We start from the raw sequence: 21725 nt of genomic DNA, 5'->3' as shown, positions 1-21725 counted from the left end.
TCACAGCCCTACTTGTCGGCGACCTCATTGACTTGCAAATCGGGCTTAAAATCCTGTAGTGTGAATTTGGCATTAACACACTAATATCTAAGATAATCTGGAGAACCATCAAAATAATTGGGACTTCACCTAGGATTGTCGGAAGGGGAGAAATCGGTCCATAATCGTCCCGGATATCTCCTAATGTGTGGCCAGCTTTAGGCTGTTCCCTTACCTATGGCCCGCATCTCTGCAGCCCTTTACAGACATTTAATCACCCTTTATGATTTATTACATGATAACAGAATTTTCGATTTGAACTGAAGCAAAAGCCAAAATAGTTATTTAATAAACACGTATAGCCTTGTGAATAAAGTGCATTCGACTTTTGATTCCATCAGGCCTACTCAAATCCAATTAATTTATACTGTGTCTACTATGGAGAGACATTCTCCTTCTCCACAAACAAAACAATGCGTTGTAGTCAGTTTCTCATGCACACTCAAATCAGGCATGTGTCCAAACCAGGCATGACAAGATAAAGTGATAAAATCTCATCCATTTCCATCTTTTTGTTTTAATTTGCTGTGACCTCAACAACACCTTGGGTGGCTGTGTCTATTTGTATATTATCTGTACCAATAATATGTGAAATTGTATTTAGTGTGTCCCAATTTATATTTGATTGACTTTGACCAAAAGTGCACGGATCTTTTTTTGTTTCGAAATGTGTGCCCTTACATTAATTTTCAGCTAATATTACCCTTGCCCTTGTGCAAAAGAAGATGAACATAAAGAATACAACCTTAGCATGTTCCTATTATATATGTCTTACTATAATTTCCCACTAAGGCTGGGTTGAAAATATTGTTTTATAATATGGGTAATTCTTGATTTTAATTTGTTTTTTTATTTTGATAAACTGATAGTGATTCCTAAATTCAAAGAATCGACAATCGATCTTTATCAGTTAATGCCTGAACAGCTCGCACCCCATCGCAATATGAACATAATTACATTTACCACAGAAAAGTCATTCAATTACCATTATAGCTCGATATAGAAAAAACTGTATATAGCTATTAGAGAGGAGCTTTTTGCTAAATATGCACTATATTCCATATTCAATATATTTTTACTTAACCTGTTCTGCAATATCAATGTACGTTTGAATAAATCTGTCATGAAAACAAGTTTTTGAATTGTAGTAGAAACATAATTATTTCATTATAAATGTATTATTATAAAAAACTTGTGTGATTTAAATGTTTTTTGTATACAAATCAGTTAGAGAAGCCAATTCACTTGAATATGTGTAACAAAAAAAGGGGAAAAAAGACTATTGCAGCTTACATTTCATGGAAACTTTAATATTATAGTAAAGTATCAAGTGACAAGGTTTTCTGTTTTGTTTACAGCTTTAGTTGAGCAACGTTTTCTCTTGAGAAAAAATGGACATATACTGTACCTGATATATCTCAACTTAATTGAATCGAATCTTAACATTTTGTCACACCCACCCCTATTTCCCACCACCAATGAAATGCATACTGTATAGATTAAGTATGCAAATTAAGGACTCAGCCATTTTGTCAGTTGCTTGGTTTCTATTTTTCTTATTAAACTGTGTTGCTCCGTCCACCACTAATCTCATTGGTTCAAAATTTTGCTCTACCTTGCTGTTTATTAAACATCAGATGTTCCGATTGGCTATGATTTTTGTCAGTTCCTGCAGTATTTCGTCAGTGAGGACACTAATATTAATTTGGTTAGGGCACAGATACAAACTTTTACAGTTCTGTTGTTCTTGAGAGGTGGTGTTCAATTTGATGAATATTTGAAGGCATTCCATTGCTATTTGCATGCTGTTATGTCATTCATTGATGCTGTGAATATTTGATTTGCAATCGCGCTGTTCTCATTTAATTCATAAAATTTTCACTCATTCGTGTAAAATCGTACAAGGTTTAACACATTTAAATAGAGATATCAAATAAAAATGTATATGATATAGTATTTTAGTTGATATCTCTCTTGTAAAAGCCCTTTTTAAAAAAAAGAGACTCCAGCAAACCAGCAAGCACGAGGAGTGAATGGGTATTTTGAAGCCATTATCTGTGCCTTTCCGAATAAAGTATTCGGTATCGGGCTCATCGATGCCCGGATGGTTTATTTTTTTCAGTTAGAATCCGAAATGCAGATCCGTGCACACTCCAATGACTAATATTGCTAATGACCCATTATGCATTGGACAAAGGATTTGATTAGAAACGACACAAATAAAAAAAGTGTTAAAAAACTACAAACATGGCGGATGTGCGAGTCCGTTGGTTAAGTAGAGAGGTTTAGATAAAGGGGTTTGAGTGATTAATTATCAGTATCTAACCTGATGAAAAGATATTAATTCAATGTTATCTAATATCCACATTATATTTCCAACTGTTTCTTTGAAATGAGCCTCCAAATTGCAAAGGCTGCCTTTGTGATTACCAATCGAGTCATAGAATGTGATTATCAGCCGATACTGATCGATCGATGCATCCCTACTTGTAATCTTTAATCAAAACAACTTCCTATCCCTATTGTAGCGAATTCCCTTCTCTGAGGCCCCGTCCACACTACTGCGTTTTCGTTTAAAAACGGAGAATTAAAACGAAAACGATCTCCGTCCACACCAGCGTTTTAGCTGCGTATTAGAATTGATCTCCGTCCACATTAAAACGACTGAAAACTCGGATCACGTGACCATTCTCCAACACTGTGCATGCGCGTGCCGGTGTAAACAGGAAACGGATGGACTATTCCTCAGATTTAATGAGGAAGCAAGTAACGTTAGCTACCTCTGCAAAGATTAGAAAATGTCGAAGCTTAACCCAAAACCGACGCTCCATGTACGGTTGATACTGCACACGGGAATTGTCATAGATCGCTCGAATAATAGTTTGCCTCCGGCGCATGTAGGCAGTTATAGCATTGTAAAATGCAGAATTTGCTTGCACAACAGCTGCTAACAAAGACATCAAAGTCAGTAACGATTGTAATTCGTTATCCATGTTGCACTCACTAACATCAGCTACGTAGTCCAGGATGTTTTTGTTTGTTTTCTTCCGGTGACGGGACATGTGATGGGTGGCTGACGAATCAGCGAAGGATACGTCATGGGTGATGACACCCAATCATAGAGCCGAGCGTGACCTTCTACGTCATCGTTTCTAAACTCCGTTTTGTCCCGTCTACACTAAAACGCCCTCCGGAGATTCAAAACGAAAAACGGAGCTGCAGCGTTTCTAAACTTCTCCGTTTTGGGTCTTCGTTTTTCCCGTTTTAGTGTGGACGGGAGGTGCAAACGTAGCAAAAGGTCTCCGTTTTTAAACGAAAACGCAGTAGTGTGGATGGGGCCTCATATTGATGCTATAGCAAATGACAACAATCCTATCAATTCCCAATGGAAACAATTGGGAACAATAAGGAAGAAAGGACTATTGCAACTTCTGTTTCATGCTGACTTTCACCTGTTCTTCAATATTGAATGAATTTTTGAATAAAGTGACAACCACCTTTTAAATGTTTCTCATTCAAAAAACTAATTGGAGTAGAAACATAATTATGTCATAATGTTATTATTATAATTAAAAAATGTGCAAATATAAATGTTTTTTATTCAAATCAGTTGTTAATTTTAACCTTCAATATTACAGCAATGGATTTTTCGCAAGCCTTAGTGGCCAGTAAAATGATTCAGAAGTGACTGAAATATTCAAATCCCCTAGATCATGCAAGAATACACGTCTATTATGCTGGTTCACCTACATCACACGCTTATGAAACCATGCGTGTGTGTGTTTATGTATTGTAGGTCTTACCAGCTGTACTGTGCTGAGGGATTTCTAATATTAAACACCCTGGCAGCAGATTAGCTCTAATCAGGCATCTGCTCAATCTGCCCTACACTTCAATGAGAGGCCGCAACAATCTTTCCCCTCACACACAAGCATACAGAACAAGAGCTTCAGCATTTGCTGGACAGGTTCTGCTTCACAGTGTGCTGCCAACCAAAGGTTGAGCATTTTTTAAACATATTGTAGCATAAAAAATCCGCAAAGTGACACTTTAATAATGGTGCTGAATCAGTGTTGCTAACGTTTCAATATTTTCAGTGAATGTAAGTGAGCTATGCTCATATTCTGATTTTAAATTGTAATTTTGGCCGCCCCTAACATGGATCATACCATTGACATTACCTGAGCTGTTAAAGTAATTACAGTACGCTAGAACACCTGACTAGCGTCCTTTATCCAAGGACGAAGCAAGAACAAAAGTGTCTAAAATGCATGTGCTCAGTTCAGTTGAATGATAAAGTTTGCCCTCTTTAACTTAATGCTGTGAAACTGAATATACAAATGAAACTATTTGCTGAAATAACCACATTTACAACATGAGCGTGCAGTTATCTGTCAATCAGATGAGCCTGAAAGTTGAATCAGTTACAGGAGACTCTCGCCAAAAAGCGATTGCAAAAAATATGTTTTTTATTTGGCTAATGTAAATGTATATATATATAATATTAACATAAAATGAAGTAATATCATTAAGAAGAACTAAGATGAAATAACAATGAAAAATGAACATTAACCAAGATGAAAAAATGTGTGAAAGATATATGCATTCATGATACATAAATTAAAATGTTGTACATGTTAAATTGTAATGTTAACAACCTTGTTATTAAGTGTTTAAAACCACAAGATCATAAAACAGCAATTATACACTGTAAAAGCATTAACATTTTTCTCCACCATTTTTGGAGTAGTGGTGCTTTGAAGTCTTTAACTTGCATTTTGTAGGGTTAATGTTATTGATTCATTGATTGTTTATTGCAGTTGCAATCGACAGTGGAAATTCTTGAAAATTAAATTTTTTCTCAATTGCCAACACACTTTAACTGATTCAGTTGCCACAATTTCCCATGCAAATTATTCATTAATTTTTAAAAAAGACACATTACTCAATTTTTTTTATTCATTTCAAATGTTTTCACACACATTCCAATTTTCTCAATGATTTCTGCAAAACTTACACAAAATACCCTCATTTTACACAGGTTTAACCATGATCTCATTCTTAAAACAGACACATAATATAATTAACTGAAGCACACAATGTGACCTCAAATTGCACACATTTATCCATGAGTAAACATTAAGTAGCAAAACTGATGACACACCAATCAGGATCTCAGGATAATATAAATAGGGCCACAGGTGATTTCTATGCTTTAGAAAATGCATCCTTACACTAGAGAGAGAGCTGAAAGAATCATCTACAGAGTTTTTACACTACTTACACACACAGTATGTTATTTTCCGTTATTCATACAACCACTGATGCACAAATTTGGACACATTATCAGTGTTGTTTCCTAGCATCATTGGGTGTTTTGGGTCTTTCAACAGACACTCTCTTCCAGGCGCCCCGACAGAGGTTGATCAAGTCTCGGCCTGTGTCCAAGTGGCATTTTGCGGTCCCTGCGTGTCACCCCTTTTCCACCATAGCTATCTTGATGCCTCCTCTGCAGCCTTCGTGGTGTTTCTGATGGCTCTTCTCTGGCTTACATCAGTTTTTCCCAGCTTTCCGTAAGCCTTGCTGAGGGAATGACCTGCAAATCCTTGGCAACCCACCTCCACTGGCATGCATCTAGTTTTCCACCCATTCCCAAGGCACAGTTAGCTCCAGTAGGATAAGCTGTTTTGTAGACTCTGAGACCAGGATGATGTCCAGTCTAAGCATGGACTGGGTGATGTGTGCTGGAACAAGCAAACAGGGTTGTTTTTCCTCACAGGCTGCTCTCCCTCCTTGATGAATGCAATCATCCTGTCTGTAGTCTTGGCGCTTCTGCTCTCGCTGATGCCCTTACTGATTGCCTCAGCTATGGTCTTGAGGACTTGGTCGTGTCTCAAGCGATAACACCCATAGCACAGGACCCGGGAGAAGCTGCTCAATATTTGTTCAAGAGAGTCTGTCTTGGAACACAGGGGGCATGCTGGAGTTTTTACCTTGCCCCAAACTAGCAAGTTGGCAGGGCTAGGGAGGCTGGGCTAACTTTATTCTCTCTGGGTTCCATTTCCACATATCCTGTCAGGTGTACCTTCCGCTCCATTTTCTGCTCCCACTTCATCCAGGCACCCTGTTTCTTCATTGCTACAACCCTACTTGCTCATTCTTCCTCCACTGAAGCACATACCTATTCTTGCACTAACCTTTCCTTCTTGGTGGCAGTGCTGCAACGGGGCTGCAACACAGTCCAGGTAAGAGCCTTGTGGTTCAGCTTCTGCCTTTTGGATTGCCTCAGCTGCCTTCCACTTCCTCCCTGTCCTCATGACGATGATTGCTCCAGACTCATGCATACTTCGACCCCGAATACTGCGGATGTTCTCGTGCCTGTGCAACTATGAATTCCTTCCTGATGAATGTGAGCCTGAGCTTGTTGCTGTTTCCATAGAACCCAACACGGCTCAAGCTGCATGGCACACCCAACCATTTACATAGATGGCTGCTCACTCTATACTCAAAACCTTCAACCGTCATAGGTTCTTCATAGATGAGTAGGGACATGAGGATTCTAGGGAGGTTTCTATGCTGTTAGATCCAGGCCTTAAATTTCCCGGGGAGCCTAGACTTGTCCACAGTTCTCAGCCACCTCTCCAGATCGGACTTGGTAGACTTGATGGAGCCTGTGTACTTCAGGCTGCATCTGAAGACCTTTCCTAGACTCCTCACTGTTTTTTCTGTGATAGACGGGATCAGGTCTTCTCCTAACCTAGAGTCACCATCACCTTTCCTTTCTTCAAGACCAGGATTTTTGAGGTTTAAAATTCCTACACGCTCACAATATAAGCTTCTCTAACTCCCCTGGAGGATCCATCTGGCTCCGGGCACTGTCGACGTTGTTACCGTGAGGTCATCCATGAAGACTCTAATATGTGGCTGCCTCACTCCAGACTAGCTGCGGGGACCTCTGCAATTTGTCTGCTGACTTGACTATATGCTGACATATTCATCACCAACGCAAAGACAATCACAGAGATAGTACATCCAGTGATAATTCCAGTCCGAAGACAGCGGGCCACCAGAGACTCTCAGACTGAACTTGCTGTAGTAGTCCAGGATTAGATCTATCAGTAAACAGTACTTTATATGAGGGAATTTTCATTATTCTGTATACAGTAACCTGTAGCACATGTTCTATAGACTCAAACTCATGATTGTCAAATTTATTTGTGGCCAGTTTTTGTTTTTATGTACTTCCTTTCGCCGAACTGAGAAATGACTGCCTAAGGGAGGTAGAGAAAGTCTTTTGTCAGAAGACCAAGAAACTGCTGTAGTACAGTATACTGTAATGAAATTTGCCAGAAGGTGCAGAGGACACTGAATGTATGTATGTATTTATTTATTTATTTTTACTGTACAGTACTGTATTGTTTACCAAGTTCATATTCAATTCTTTAATATTTGACCTTTTCTTTTCTAGTGCTTTTCATCTACTGTAAGATTATTTTACAGTAGTGTAATGAAAAGTAATTTTTACAGAAAGTTTTTGATCATTCCTGATTCCCAATAAGTTCCAATCATTCCTGATTCCCAATAAGAGGTTGCTGTTACAGTGTTATGAATTGATATCACTTAGTGTCCACTGGGTAGGGAAATAGTCTGGGTATTTGATTGGTGATTGAGAATGTTTTTGACTGAAATATTTGTGTTGGATGTGGAAGTTTTGAGGTTTGTACAAATTGGTGTGTACTGTAGTTACAAGATTGTGTTTGTCTGAAAATGGTGAATTGTTTCATGAATTGTGTATTAGCAATTGAGAAAAACTGTAATATCTCTATTTGTATAAAAACATATTTGACTACTCATCCACATTAACATGTACAAAGCCCTGTGATGATCCGGACATTCAGGATGAGATAAGCTGCTATATTGACACGTGACTAATGTATTTCAACAAGCTGTGTTGGGGTAAGGCATTAGCCTACAAGTAACTTGAGTTATGTTATCAGATTAAGTAACGAGTAAATGAACACGTTGCTTTTAAATTTACAACAAAATATCTGAAGTACTTTTTAAAATAAGTAATGCTGGTTACTTTGTTTTCCTATTTATTGACTACAGCTCAATTTTCCCCATGTTGAGAGAAATCAGCGTTGTGTGCACTGTGTAAATATGATGGTTATTGTAGTTAGGGTTAAGCATTTACTCATCTCACTTGGACATAAAGAGATTCAGTATTCCTCAAAATGAATTAAAATAGAGAAATGCAAAGTTCAGAAAAAATCTGAATATTATGCAAACCTGTAATGATTAAATATGTTAAATAAAACAAATATGCTTTATGTATTTAATCTCACTTTATCAACCAATGTCTTTGCTGGCGACCTTTGATGATCCAATACAGTCACAATAATAAGCAAAAATGACTTTAATTAAACATCACATTTGTGTTTAATTTTTTTTGTGTTTATTGCTGAAGTAAGAGTTTGAACTCTCTTCTCCTGTGTCCTATTCTTCTGCAATCCAGCACAGCTGAAAGGTTTGTTTGAGCTGCACCCTCTTCTGCTTTTTGTGTGAATGTGTGCTAAAATAAGAGTTTAAGGTCTGAAAAACACCACTTTAAAACTCTTTCTCAATAATTCAAGCTTTAATAGGCGTAGAGAGCAAAATGGAGTGGATATGAAGAATCCTTTCCAATGGTGTTTATTCTTCCAATCTCTTCATCAAGAATGTGTTATATGAGCACTCTGAAAATATTTCTAAATAATGATTGATCTGCTTGAAGGGAATTTGACTTTTTCTCTCACGCCAAAGAGTATATTTTAAAATATTTGTGCTGGTGAATTGCGATGGGAAATGGTTGAAACTGCCAGCATATCACGCTGTGCTCATATTTTTTAACGCTGGCTGAATAGTCAGGAAATATTTCAGCATGAGCCAAGAATGACTAAATAACTCCACACCAGAAACTTTGCTTGTTACTGCCAGTGACTTATTCAGAGTTTGGGTAAATCATGCCTCACAAAGCAGTAGGTTAAAGAAACTACAGTAGTTGAGTGGGAAAATGGTTATGGTCGCAATTGTTGTTTAATTTTTAAGGCTGAATTTTTACATATTTAAATCTAATGTAATTGATCTATTCCAAAACCTTTGAGCTGCCCATTGCATTTTAAGAACACATAGATGCTCTAAACACAAAGAGTTTCAAAAGCTAGTAATCTTATTTCTGTTTTCTCTAAGATATCTTGTCTTGACCAATTCTGAGGCAGCATATAATCATTTTCTTTTGTAGAAGATAATCACAGAATGTCTTGAGACAAGCTCAGCGAAGAAATAAATCCAAGGTTTCGACGATTTAATGTGCTGCAAAATCAAATGAAAAAAAGTTTAAATTGGATTTTAAATTTTGAAGTTTTAAATTGAAAAACAACAAATATGTTGTTTCATACATAATGAGGTCTTAAGACATGGCAGCATTTCAAGATGTTGTTCTGTGCAAAATTTTTTTTGATGTTTTGACATCCCAATTGATAGCACTTTCAGATTCAGGCTATGTAGGCGTACAGTAAGACATTAGTTTTGATAATGCCTACATTTCATGCCCGTGAGAATGTAACACACTATGTGGCAAACCAAAACCATTTCACCTGAATGACTATTGCATATGCTTTGTGCAAAACAAATACATCCCAACACCCTACTGTCAACTATGGTAGTGGAAGCATCATGCTTTGGAGTTTTTTTTTTTTTTTTTTACTTGGACATTGGCAAATCTGTAAAGAAAACTAGATTCAGTCTGCCAGAGATTTTAATTTTGGGTGGAGATTCATTTTCCAGCAGCACAATGTCCCAGAACACAAAGCAAAGGCTGTGAAAAAAATGGATCGCAAAAAGTTAGTATTATGAAAACCAAGACCCAATTCTAATTGAGAAACAGTAGTATGATCTGAAAATTGTAGTCCACACATATTCAGCATCTACTTTGGAGTTGGAACAAATTTGCATTTAGGATTAGGCAAAACCTTAAATTTGCAAAACTCAAACCCATAATTTTTGAACACACACAATTTTTAAAACACACACACACACACACACACACACACACACACACACACACACACACACACACACACACACACACACACACACACACACACACACACACACACACACACACACACACACACACACACACACACACAAACAAACACACACACACACACGGCCTTAATTCTTAATTCTTCATGGTATAGATTCAACAAGGTGCTGAAAACATTCCTCAGAGATTTTGGTCCTTATTGACATAATAGGATCACACAATTGCTGCAGATTTGTTGGCTGCACATCCATGATGCAAATTTCCTGCTCCACCACATCCCACAGGTATTCTATAGAACTGAGATCTGGTGACTGTAGAGGCCATATGAGTGTAGTGAACTCATTGTCATGTTCAAGAAACCAGTTTGAGATGCTTTGAGCTTTTTAACATGGCACTTTATCCTGCTGGAAGTAGCAATCAGAAGATGGTACACTGTGGTCATAAAGGGATGGATATGGTCAGCAACGATAGCCTGTGGCATAAGTTATGCTCAATTGGTACTAAGAGTCCCAAAGTGTGCCAAGAAAATATCCCTCACACCATTACAGCACCAGCAGCAGACTGAACTGTTGATACAAGGCAGGATGGATCCATGCTTTCATGTTGTTTACGCCAAATTCTGACCTTACCATCTGAATGTCTCAGTAAAAATCAAGACTTGTCATTACACCAGGCAACATTTTAACAATGTTCTATTGTCCAATTTCAGTGAGCCTGTGTGAATTATACTGTAGCTTCAGTTTCCTGTTCTTAGCAGACATGAATGGCACTCAGTGTGTCTTCTTGCTGCTGTAGCCCATTGTGTGTTCAGATATGCTCTTCTGCAGTTAAACATGGCATTTTCAGCCACTGAACTGCCACTCACTGGATATTTACTATTTTTTCTGACCATTATCTTTAAACCTTAGAGATGGTTGTGTGTGAAAATGCCAGTAGATCACCAGTTTCTGAAATACTCAGACCAGCCTGTCTGACACTAACAACCATGCCACGTTCGAAGTCACTTAAAGCTGCTGTAGGTAACTTTTGTAAAAAAATATATTTTTTACCTATTTGTTAAAACTGTCATTATGTCCTGACAGTAGAATATGAGACAGATAATCTGTGGAAAAAATCAAGCTCCTCTGGCTCCTCCCAGTGGTCCTATTGCCATTTGTAGAAATACACCGCTCCCGGTCAGAAACAACCAATCAGAGCCAGGAGGAATGTCTTAGCAGTGTCAATCACGCTCGTGTACGCGCTGATCACCCCTCACAAACTCAAGATTGCCGGTGTGCTGCAGCTGTGCTAATGGCGGAGAAACAACCTAAACTGCCAATTTCTCGAGTGGCACCTCCTCATAAAACAAAGAGGTAAAAGGAAAGAGACAGATGACGATAAACAAGCGAAAAAGAAAGAATTAGACAGAGCCCATTGACTCGGTGTCAAAACTCTAGCCGCATAACATGTAGATAAAATGTCACGAACTGTGCTAAGCAACAATTGAAACCTGCTAATTCACTGGCTGAAATAATGTACTAGCAAACCTTATCTAGTATTACATATCGCTAGAATATTTACTTGCATACTGTAATCCGTTAATCTATTCTCAAAGTTGGGTTGGGATCATAAAATAGCTTGTTCGAATATCGTTATATTTTCGCGCAAATCGCGCAGCAGGGTATTTTCCTGTCAGGGACACAAGGTGTATACTTTTACATGTTACGTTGGGCGACGTTCCTCTCGTTACTTTACATGTTAAATATGTTTATTCCAAGCGCGCTGTATCTTTTTTATGGGCATGAGCGATGCTCAATTTACAAATTAATCACTCTTTTGGGTCGATTCTGTTTAAAGACTTCATCAAACAAGTTGGCAGTTCTGTCTAAATCGGTTCGCGAATCAGTTCTGTTCAGTTCCTCATGCACTGAATCACTGAAGCGCGTTCAATCACACTCGACTCGGAGTCGTAACAGGAAGATTTAAGAACATCAAGAGCTACAGTTTAGTCTAGTGAAAGCAAATCTGCAAATGCATCATATTTTTGCCAGCGATGAAGATCTTTATTAGTTGAACATCTTCGTAAGCTGTCTGTGAATGATTCCACAGGACGATACATTCGATTTCATTTCATTCAGGTAATACATTTTACAACCAAACAGATTATTACGCCACGATAGCACTACTAAAAAGTATGACATTATCCGTTGGACATATACATTAATTTATAGGCTACAAAAAAAAAAACGCTTTATAGCGTCGGTGCACTGGCAAAGGTTAACAGGTTTAAGCTACCGCTGTGTACAGTTTATGAAATGAACATCCGCCATCCCGCGGTAATGTGTGTGTATTGCGCAGGGGCATAGTCACACGAATAGTTTACATTGATTGAAACTAATTTGTATAAAAAGGAGGAGGCTATTGCCGGTAAAGGCAGGTTCACATAAAATCATTATGACATTATTTTTTGATCTAACGAGCATCTGGTTTGGCGATGCAAAAACGGACTGTAGCTACGTCGTGCTTATTGTTTTTTTCTTCTTCCAATTAGCCTACTATGTTAAAAAAAAACGACGAAAACATGTTACTTGTTCAATTAATAAACAGTTTGTTTGATGACAAATCGCTAAAGATGAAATTGGCCTCCATTTCTGTCATTGTAATTGTGCGTTTTATTTATTTATTTTATTTTATTATTTTTTTAACGAAATTCGACTTTTGCTCCTCTATTGTCGAATGGCATTTTTGGCAGAAATTCACATCCCTACGCGAGGCGAACTATTCTCAAAGACATACTTTTAGTCATTATTTGGGTAGGACACATATTCTGAATGCCTTCGGCAGAATTCAAATGAGCCATTTTAATCTAGATTAATCTAGATTAATTCCAAGATTCCAGTGAGATTAATCTAGATTAAAAATATTAATCTATGCCCACCTCTATTATAAAGTTACATTTATTGCAAAATACATAATGATTTGAGGACCAAGTTTGTAGTCAAAGTATGGGCAGGCCATAGTCAATGTAAAGCATATTGTTGATGTTTCGTCCCTATTAGTGAATGTTCCATAACTGTTTATCCGCCGTCATCGGTGGCCCTGCTTACTAGCCTGCGTATTCACGGCAGGCTCCGCTGTGGGGGAGGAGCTGTGGAGGGAGGACTGTAGCGCAGCAGAGAGCAAGGGGGTGGGACCTGTAAGTTGTTCTTGTTCAAATTTCAACTTTTCAACAAGTCAACTTTTTCGCAAAACTCCCTACTGCAGCTTTAAATCACCTTTCTTCCCCATTCTGATGCTCGGTTTAAACTTCAGCCGATGATCTTGACCATGTCTAAATGCCTAAATGCACTGTGTTAGTGCATTTACAACTATCACATAGTTGCTGCCATGTGATTAGATATTTGCATTAACGAGCTGTTGAACAGGTGTACCTAATAAAGTGAGTGTGTAGATTCATAAATGATTTGTGTTATTAGAGATTTAGCAGAAAAAAAAGATGAAAGGAGGGTGGATACTATCTGAAGGTGCTGAATGTCTTTTATTTCAGGAAGCACAGCATGTATATTGCCATGAGTTAATCCTTAAGGTATCATGTTTGTATCTTTTTTTATTTATAAAAAGAGTGACAGATTTGACGACACACCCAGTCTACCCACCCATGTCCACTGTTATGTAACCACAATAAATATGGCAACACTAAGTTACCAAAAGAGAGCAAAGTTTGTACAGCACCTCTGAAAGAGGTTTTAGGTTCACAGGTTTTTTTTATTACCAGGGAGACATTTTTTCAGGATTCTTTGATGAATAAAAAGTAGAATAGAAAAGAAAAAAGAACAGCATTTATTTAAAACATACACAATTCAAAAGTTTGGGGTCAGTATTTTTTTTCTTCTTTTTTTGAAAGAAACTAATACATTTATTAGCACGGATATGTTAAATTGATAAAAAGTGATATTAAAGATTTGTATTTTTAGTAAAGATTTCTATTTTGTATAAATGCTGTTCTTTTTATTTATCGATGAATCCTGAAAAAAGTATCACAGCAGGTTCCAAAAAATATTAAGCAGCATAAATGTTTCCAACATTGATAATAACTGAGTATCAAATCATCATATAAGAATGATTTCTGAAAGATAATGTGACACTGAAGACTGGAGTAATGGCTGATGTAAATTCAGCTTTGATCAGGAATAAATTAGATTTTAAAGTATTGTAAAATAGAAGACCATTTAAATTATAAAAGAGACTTCTTTCAAAAACATTAAAAATGGTAGTTTCGAAACTTTTGCCCCCACACACACGCACACACGCATGCACGCACACGTGTGTAATCATGATAATGGTGTATAAGAGGGTATATAAGGTTATGTTTATTACACCAAATAAACATCACCCAATTATGTGCAGCCTTTGTCCGGTCGTCTTGAGGGCGTGCCATGTAAGGCCATGTTCACATCCTTTGTAAAATAAGCTTGCTTACATGTAGTCGAGCAAGGACATGTGATTGAGATTAGAGTAGATTTAGGACAGTGCTGATACACAAGGGCCAGGGCACAGATGTTGACCAGGTGACTCTCACTAGGGTGCTTTGGACAGTACATACATACTATGGGTATAATATCTTCTAGGGGCCCTTCACGTTGACAGTATTTATTCGTCTGATTAGTCCTTAATAAGATTAACGTAATGTTAAGGTGTTGTGAGTGGTTGCCAAAGTGTTGCTTTGGAGTCCTGAATACGTTAATATGTGAGTGCTAGGGTGTTCTTGGTGGTTTCAAGGGGATAGTTTTTTAAAGAAGCCAGTCCTTAAGTCTGTATGACGTTCTTGTGTTCATGCTATATTGCAGACCACTTTCCAGCTATTGAGGTAGGATATGGATAAAGCCCAGGGATACATTTCTTATGTTTAGTTTTAAGTGCGGGTTAAGGGCTATGGGTAAGGTCAACAGTGTAATTACTGAAGTAACTACAGAAATGAATTACAGCTGTAATTACATGACGGTATTAAATACAAGTACAATGTAAAAACATGCATGTACAGAATAAGTGCAATTCTATTAAATTATTAATTTAAATGTTAATAGTAATAGACAGTTAAAGACACTTATAAAGTGAGTCCAGTAATAATAATGAATGTGAATGATATGGTAATCATTCAATGCTACGTTTTATTTGAAAGAACTATGATACGGTACCGTCACACCACTTCCAAAAAGGTGCTCTTAGTTAATTTTAGTTTCCCAATCGATTTGTGTGTCAACATTTATGACCATGACTGACTTAGATTATCAGACAAGCTTAAATAAATGATAATAAGGAGTAACAAATAAGCAATAAGGAAACTATGTTCTCTGTTAATGCTTAATTTTTGACCCACAATTTCCCTTTCGTTTGCATTATGTGCATAGTCAAAAAAATGCCTCCATTTGTTTCCATAGATCCATGTATATACAGTGATGTGAATAAGTTAGGACACCCATGCTAAAGTTGCCTAAAAAGAGGAATAAAAAATCATCTTTTGGAAATTGATCTTAATACTTTAATTAAAAAAATGAGGATAAATCCAACCTTTAAAGACACCAATTTTCTTTGTGAATGAATAATGTATCATAAATAAATAAATGTTCTTCCTTAAAATACAGGGTGCATAAGTCAGGACACCCCTATGTTAAATTCCCATAGAGCCAGGCAGATTTTTATTTTTTAAGGCCAGTTATTTCATGGATCCAGGATAATATGCATTCTGATAAAGTTCCCTTGGCCTTTATAATTAAAAAAGCCCCACATCATCACACACCCTTCACCATATCTAGAGATTGGCATGGTTTTATTTCAGTTAGCCTAATAGCTAGTTTGATTTGCATTGAAAGATGATCTTATGGAAAGTACCCCATGCCAATCTCTAGGTGTGGTGAAGGGAATGTGATGATGTGGGGATATTTTAATTCCAAAGGCCATGGGAACTTAATCAGGATGCATATTATCCTGGATCCATGAAATAACTGGCCTTTAAAAATACAAATCTGGCTGGCTCTATGGGAATTTAACATAGGGGTGTCCTGACTTATGCACCCTGTATTTTAAGGAAGAACATTTATTTATTTATGATACATTATTCATTCACAAAGAAAATTGGTGTCCTTAAAGATTGGATTTTTCCTCATTTTTCTAATTAAGGCATTAAGATCAATTTCCAAAAGATTATTTTTTATTCCTCTTTTTAGGCAACTTTAGCATGGGTGTCCTAACTTATTCACATCACTGTAAATACATCAGGTGCACAGGCCTGGTAAAGTTTTGCTAAACAAATATTTGTTTTGGTCATGACCTGCCATAGAGCCATATACAAGTTTGGACACACCTCATACTTCATTAAAAGTAATAAAGTAATTTTAGGTTTCATTATTGCATTTCAAATATTTTACCTTATTCAAAGTCGTCACACTTTGTCTTAGTATCTAAGTCTTAGTCCTACTTAGTATCGAAAGAGTTCAAAGATATGCTGGACATTTTCTTCAGGATCCGTTCAAACTCTTGTGGAAATCTTCACAGCATTATTTGAAGTTTTGCATTTGCAGATTGCGTGCAGGTCTGAAACCTAACAAACTGTCCTCTGTCTCCTCTACAGTTAAAAATATCCTTCAATGAGTCCAGCCTACAGAGTACATTTGAATACCCGTCCGAGAACAGCGCGTGGGAGAGTGGAGAGGAAGAGGAGGAAGGAGAGGAAAAAAGAGGAGAAGATGATGGAGGGATCATTGCAGGGAGGATAAGCATTCCTCGTGCCAGCTACACCAGCTCACCCACTCACTCCAACAACACCACGGGTTAGTAAGATGAGAAGAATGACAGGAAAGGAATAGAATGAGAGGAAGGTACAGAAACCATGGATGAGGTGAACAGGAAATGGATTCGGTTCACATCCTATTTTTATTCACACGTTTTGTCCTATATATCTTTTGGGATGCAATTCTTGGAATGATAAATAGGATGCAAATTGGGACATGCATCTTGTGGTCTTACAGGAAGTGGGGTCAGTTTGATGAATCCATAGTAGATATAAAATAATGATTCATGTTCAGTATTGTAGAGATGCTTGTTGAAATGAATGAGGTAAGGATGATTTGTCGGGCTGATCTCTCAGTGTTTAGAACAAATCACCTTCATTGTTACAATAAAGATATATGGCTCTACATTTGAAGAGTGTTGACACCTGCTGGTCAGTAATAAGTTGTTGCATTTATTGCATTTGGGTAATTGACAAGGACATTTTGCAGAAACAAATAAGAACAAATTTTTATATTTAAGAAGTCAACATATACAGTGCCCTCCACAATTATTGGCACCCCTGTTTAAGATGTGGTCGAGGACTTCTAAAAATTCTCCTTTTTTTTTAAACAACATAGAACACAAATGCAAAAAAAGAGAAAAATCCAACCTTTTAAGTACATCACTTTGTTGGTAAAAAAAAATCACACATTTAGAAAAAAAACCCCTTGAAATCATGTGTCCCACGATTATTGGCACCCCTAAAAATCCCGCTGAAAAATTGAAACAAAATTTTTTTTAATATATTTTTCTGTAGTTGCTAAAGTTGGTCAGGGTATCTAGGAACTTTCAATTAGTAATTCATGACTTCCTGTTTCCCTGGGGTATAAATATGACGTGACACAGAGGCCTAATTCTCTTACCCATAGACATCATATAGATAGACGCCCTATTGACCGCTACTGCCTATTGGCTCGGACGAGCCGTGGGGCCGCCATCTTAAACCGGTTACCCGCTCCGCTCAGTGTAATGTGATTGGCAGGTGCAAGGAGCTGCCAGCGCATTTGATTAATCATATCTCACTGAATACCGAACTGATTTTCATGCGGGGTTTTTTGCTGCAAAGGTCATACACGAAGCTACGATACAGGACACATTAAATATTTTGTTCACAAAATACAACCAATAGTACGGTAATGTTAAATGTTAAATCTTACTTGTGAATAGTAATCCCTGAGTGATGGTACGCCGATTTGAGCAGGAATATGCTGCACAGTGCTCTGGCATCTACTGCTGCTATGCAACGCAAATAGGAGTATGACCGGTTTAAGATGGCGGCCGCATTTCTTGTGCCACAGCGGCCAATAGGGCATCTAGTCTCTATATGATATCTATGCTCTTACCCATTTGTCAACATGGCAAAGACAAGAGAACACACCATTCAAGTAAGGCAAATGTGTGTCGACCTTCATAAGTCAGGCAATGGCTACAAGAAAATAGCCACTCGCCTTAACTTGGCCATATCTACAGTCAGAGGAATCATTAAGAAGTTTAAAACAACTGGAACAGTGACAAACAAGGCTGGAAGAGGTCCCAAGTTTATCTTGCCACAACTCACAGTGAGGAGGATGGTAAGAGAAGTAAAAAAAAGTCCTAAGCTCACTGTCACAGAATTGCATCAAAGAGTGGCATCTTGGAGTCAAAAAGTCTCCAAAACAACCATCAGACTCTCTCTACATGCCAACAAGCTGTTTGGGAGGCATGCAAGGAAAGAGCCTTTTCTCACTAACACTCACAAATGTAAACGCCTGGAGTTTGCTAAGCGGCACTGGGACTTCAACTAGGATTGTGTGCTTCGGTCAAATGAGATTGAGCTTTTTGGCAACAAACACTCTACGTGGGTCTGGCGTAAAACAAAAGATGAGTATGCCGAAAAGCACCTCATGCCCACCGTGAAGTATGGTGGAGGATCTGTGATGCTGTGGGCCTGTTTCTCTTCCAAAGGCTCTGGGAACCTTGTTAGGGTGCATGGCATTATGAACGCTTTGAACTACCAGGACATTTTAAATAAAAACCTGATGGCCTCTGCCAGAAAGCTGAAGATAGGTCGTCATTTGGTCTTTCAGCAGAATAATGATCCAAAACATGTGGCAAAATCTACACAAAAATGGTTCAGCAGTCACAAACTCAAGGTCCTCCCATGGCCATCTCAGTCCTCAGACCTCAACCCAATCGAAAACCTGTGGGGCGAGCTAAACAGGAGAGTGCATAAGAGAGGACCCAGGACACTGGATGATCTAGAAAGATTGTGCAAAGAAGAATGGTCAAATATCCCTCTCTCTGTGTTCTCCAATCTTGTGAAATGTTATAGGAGGAGATTAAGTGCTGTCTTGTTGGCAAAAGGGGGTTGTACAAAGTATTAACATCAGGGGTGCCAATAATTGTGGGAAACATTTCAAGTTTTTTTTTTTCTAAATATGTGAATTTTATTTTTACCACAAAAGTAATGTACTTTAATAAAAGGTTGGATTTTTCTCTTTTTTGCATTTGTGTTCTATGTTGTTTAAAAAAAAGGAGAATTTTTAGAAGTCCTCGACCACATCTTAAACAGGGGTGCCAATAATTGTGGAGGGCACTGAATGTAAAGGTACAAGGGAAGGTGTATATAAAAATGTTATAATATAAACATTTACATAATTGCAATTATATGTTTAAAATATTTTAAGATGAAGTATAGTTTCTGTGATGATTCTTCAGTCTGTATTGACATTGATTAATATCTTTCTTCTCGTGTCCTCAGATTTGTCCAGTTACACACCCAAACACTCAGTGGAGTTTAACGCCTGGCAAGAACACAAGCTCGATGAGTCGGCTCGGCGGGAGGAAGACACTTCACAGAGTACAGAGGGGGTCATGGTAAACAAATCAAAAAAAGAATATATGCAGTGTAAAATGAGTAGAAAATGTGACTGGTCCCTGTTCATGTAAAACGAGGTGTACTATTTGTCTATTTGGCATTGCTTGCTAGTTGCTTGGGCGTTCTGGGTTGTTTATCATGGGCCCAAGTAAAAATAGCACTCCCTCAATTTGCTGTGTCCTCTATGGTAATGACAACTGCATTAATTCAACTCATAAATTATTGTTCTGTGTTCATGGAATACAGCAGTGTCTCAAGTTCACAATAGGTTACAGAGATAACTATAGAAACATTTAAACACAACTGCAAACATGAAACACACTACCATTCAACAGCTTGGGGTAATTAAAAAAAAAAGTATACTTTTATTCAGCAATGATGCATTACATTAATCAAAAGTGACAGTAAAGACATTTATAATGTTACAATTGATTTCTGTTTCACATAAATGCTGTTATTTTTTAACTTTCTGTTATTCAAGGTATCTTGAAAAAAGCATCAGGGTTTCGACGAAAATAAGCAAATATGTTTAATATGAAACTTAAAGGGGTGGTAAAGTATGATTTCACTTTTCTAACTTAAGCTAGTGTGAAATGTTGCTGTTTGAGCTTAAACAACATCTGCAAAGTTACAACGCTCAAAGTTCAAAGCAAAGGGAGATATTTTCTTTTAAAGAAAAGGACTACAACAAACGGCTGGTAGGGACTACACAACATTCCTCCCGGGTTTAGTGACATCAGCAACCCTAAAATGTACATATACCCTGCCCCCGGGACACGCAGTCCATGTTGAGAAGAGGAAAAGTTGTTGTATAAGAGTGTATTTGTGAGTCAGCTCAAACTTTAGCATCCTTCTTTTCACATGCAATAGAAAGTCACTCTGTGTGCATCTCACAACAGTTTAAATACGAGCGATTTATAGAATAACATGACAGAATATCCTAATTGAAGATAGTTAACTCCACATCAGCAACATAAATTAATCAACTAACCATTCATGTAACCCTGTTTTCACTTCTTGAGTCTCTCCATCTTTGTCTGACTCCGTTTTAACATTAAAGGCAGAACAGTTTATGTCATTTTAGTGTGTCCACGTGAGGTAATCGCAGCTGCTAACACAAGAGCTCTTGAACCACGCCCTCTGAGGCAGCTCATTTGCATTTAAAGGGCCAGGCACAAAACGGTGCGTTTTTTCAAACCCTCAAAAAGCGACAACTTTAACATGCTATATAAAAATATCTGTGGGGTATTTTGTTCTAAAACTTCACACACACACACTCTGGGGACATCAGAGATTTATTTTACATCTTGTGAAAATTTCATTTTACCACCCCTTAAAAAAAAACAATAAAAAAAACAGAATGATTCCTGAAGGATTATTTGACACTGACGAATGATATAATGACTACTGAAAATTCAGCTTTAGCATCACAGGAATCAATGCCATTTTTAAATATATTAAAATGGAAAACAGGTTTTTTAAATTGTAGTAATATTGCCAATATATGTATATAAATAATATATTCCTTTTTTTGCAGAAAAATTGTGTATATACTGTATATAATTCTATATATGTATACTGTAGAATTAAACATTATATATGTTAAGAATTATTGCCGATAACCAATAAAGTACAGTACTAGAACTTTACCAGTACCAATAAAGTAACAGTAAAGACATTTATAATGTTACTATAGATTTCTGTTTCACATAAATGCTGTTCTTTTGAAAATATTCGTCAAAGAATCCTGAAATATGTTTAATATGAAACACACCCCTGAGTGACAGAAAAAGTGTAAATTGACCTGTACAGAACCAAATTCTGAACAAAAGTTAATTTAGTCAACAACCATAATCAAATCATTGTCAGAGCAAATGTTTTCACCTATAATAAATGACAACCATGGAATTAAACCTATTGATTCACTTTTTTGTT

At 37.3% G+C, this 21725-nt stretch overlaps 1 protein-coding gene across 2 annotated transcripts in view; it reads left to right on the top strand.

The window, feature by feature from the left end:
• tprn (taperin) overlaps positions 1 to 21725 on the top strand; it is a 40974-nt gene that overhangs the window by 16144 nt on the left and 3105 nt on the right. The window contains exons 2-3 of one of the 2 annotated variants that reach the window (XM_077206343.1): positions 16734 to 16932; positions 19674 to 19789. In XM_077206343.1, coding sequence (XP_077062458.1) covers positions 16734 to 16932; positions 19674 to 19789 — 315 coding nt within the window. Of the gene's footprint in view, positions 1 to 16733; positions 16933 to 19673; positions 21704 to 21725 lie in introns of those variants that run through there. The other variant, XM_077206342.1, reaches the window with a different exon arrangement.

Source organism: Siphateles boraxobius, unplaced genomic scaffold (genome assembly GCF_051911475.1).
Source record: "Siphateles boraxobius isolate OS27281-9 unplaced genomic scaffold, OSU_SipBor_1 56, whole genome shotgun sequence".
In the NCBI taxonomy this organism is placed as follows: domain Eukaryota; kingdom Metazoa; phylum Chordata; class Actinopteri; order Cypriniformes; family Leuciscidae; genus Siphateles; species Siphateles boraxobius.
The sequence above is the reverse complement of the archived record's forward strand: the minus strand, read 5'-3'. Positions and strand labels throughout refer to the sequence as shown.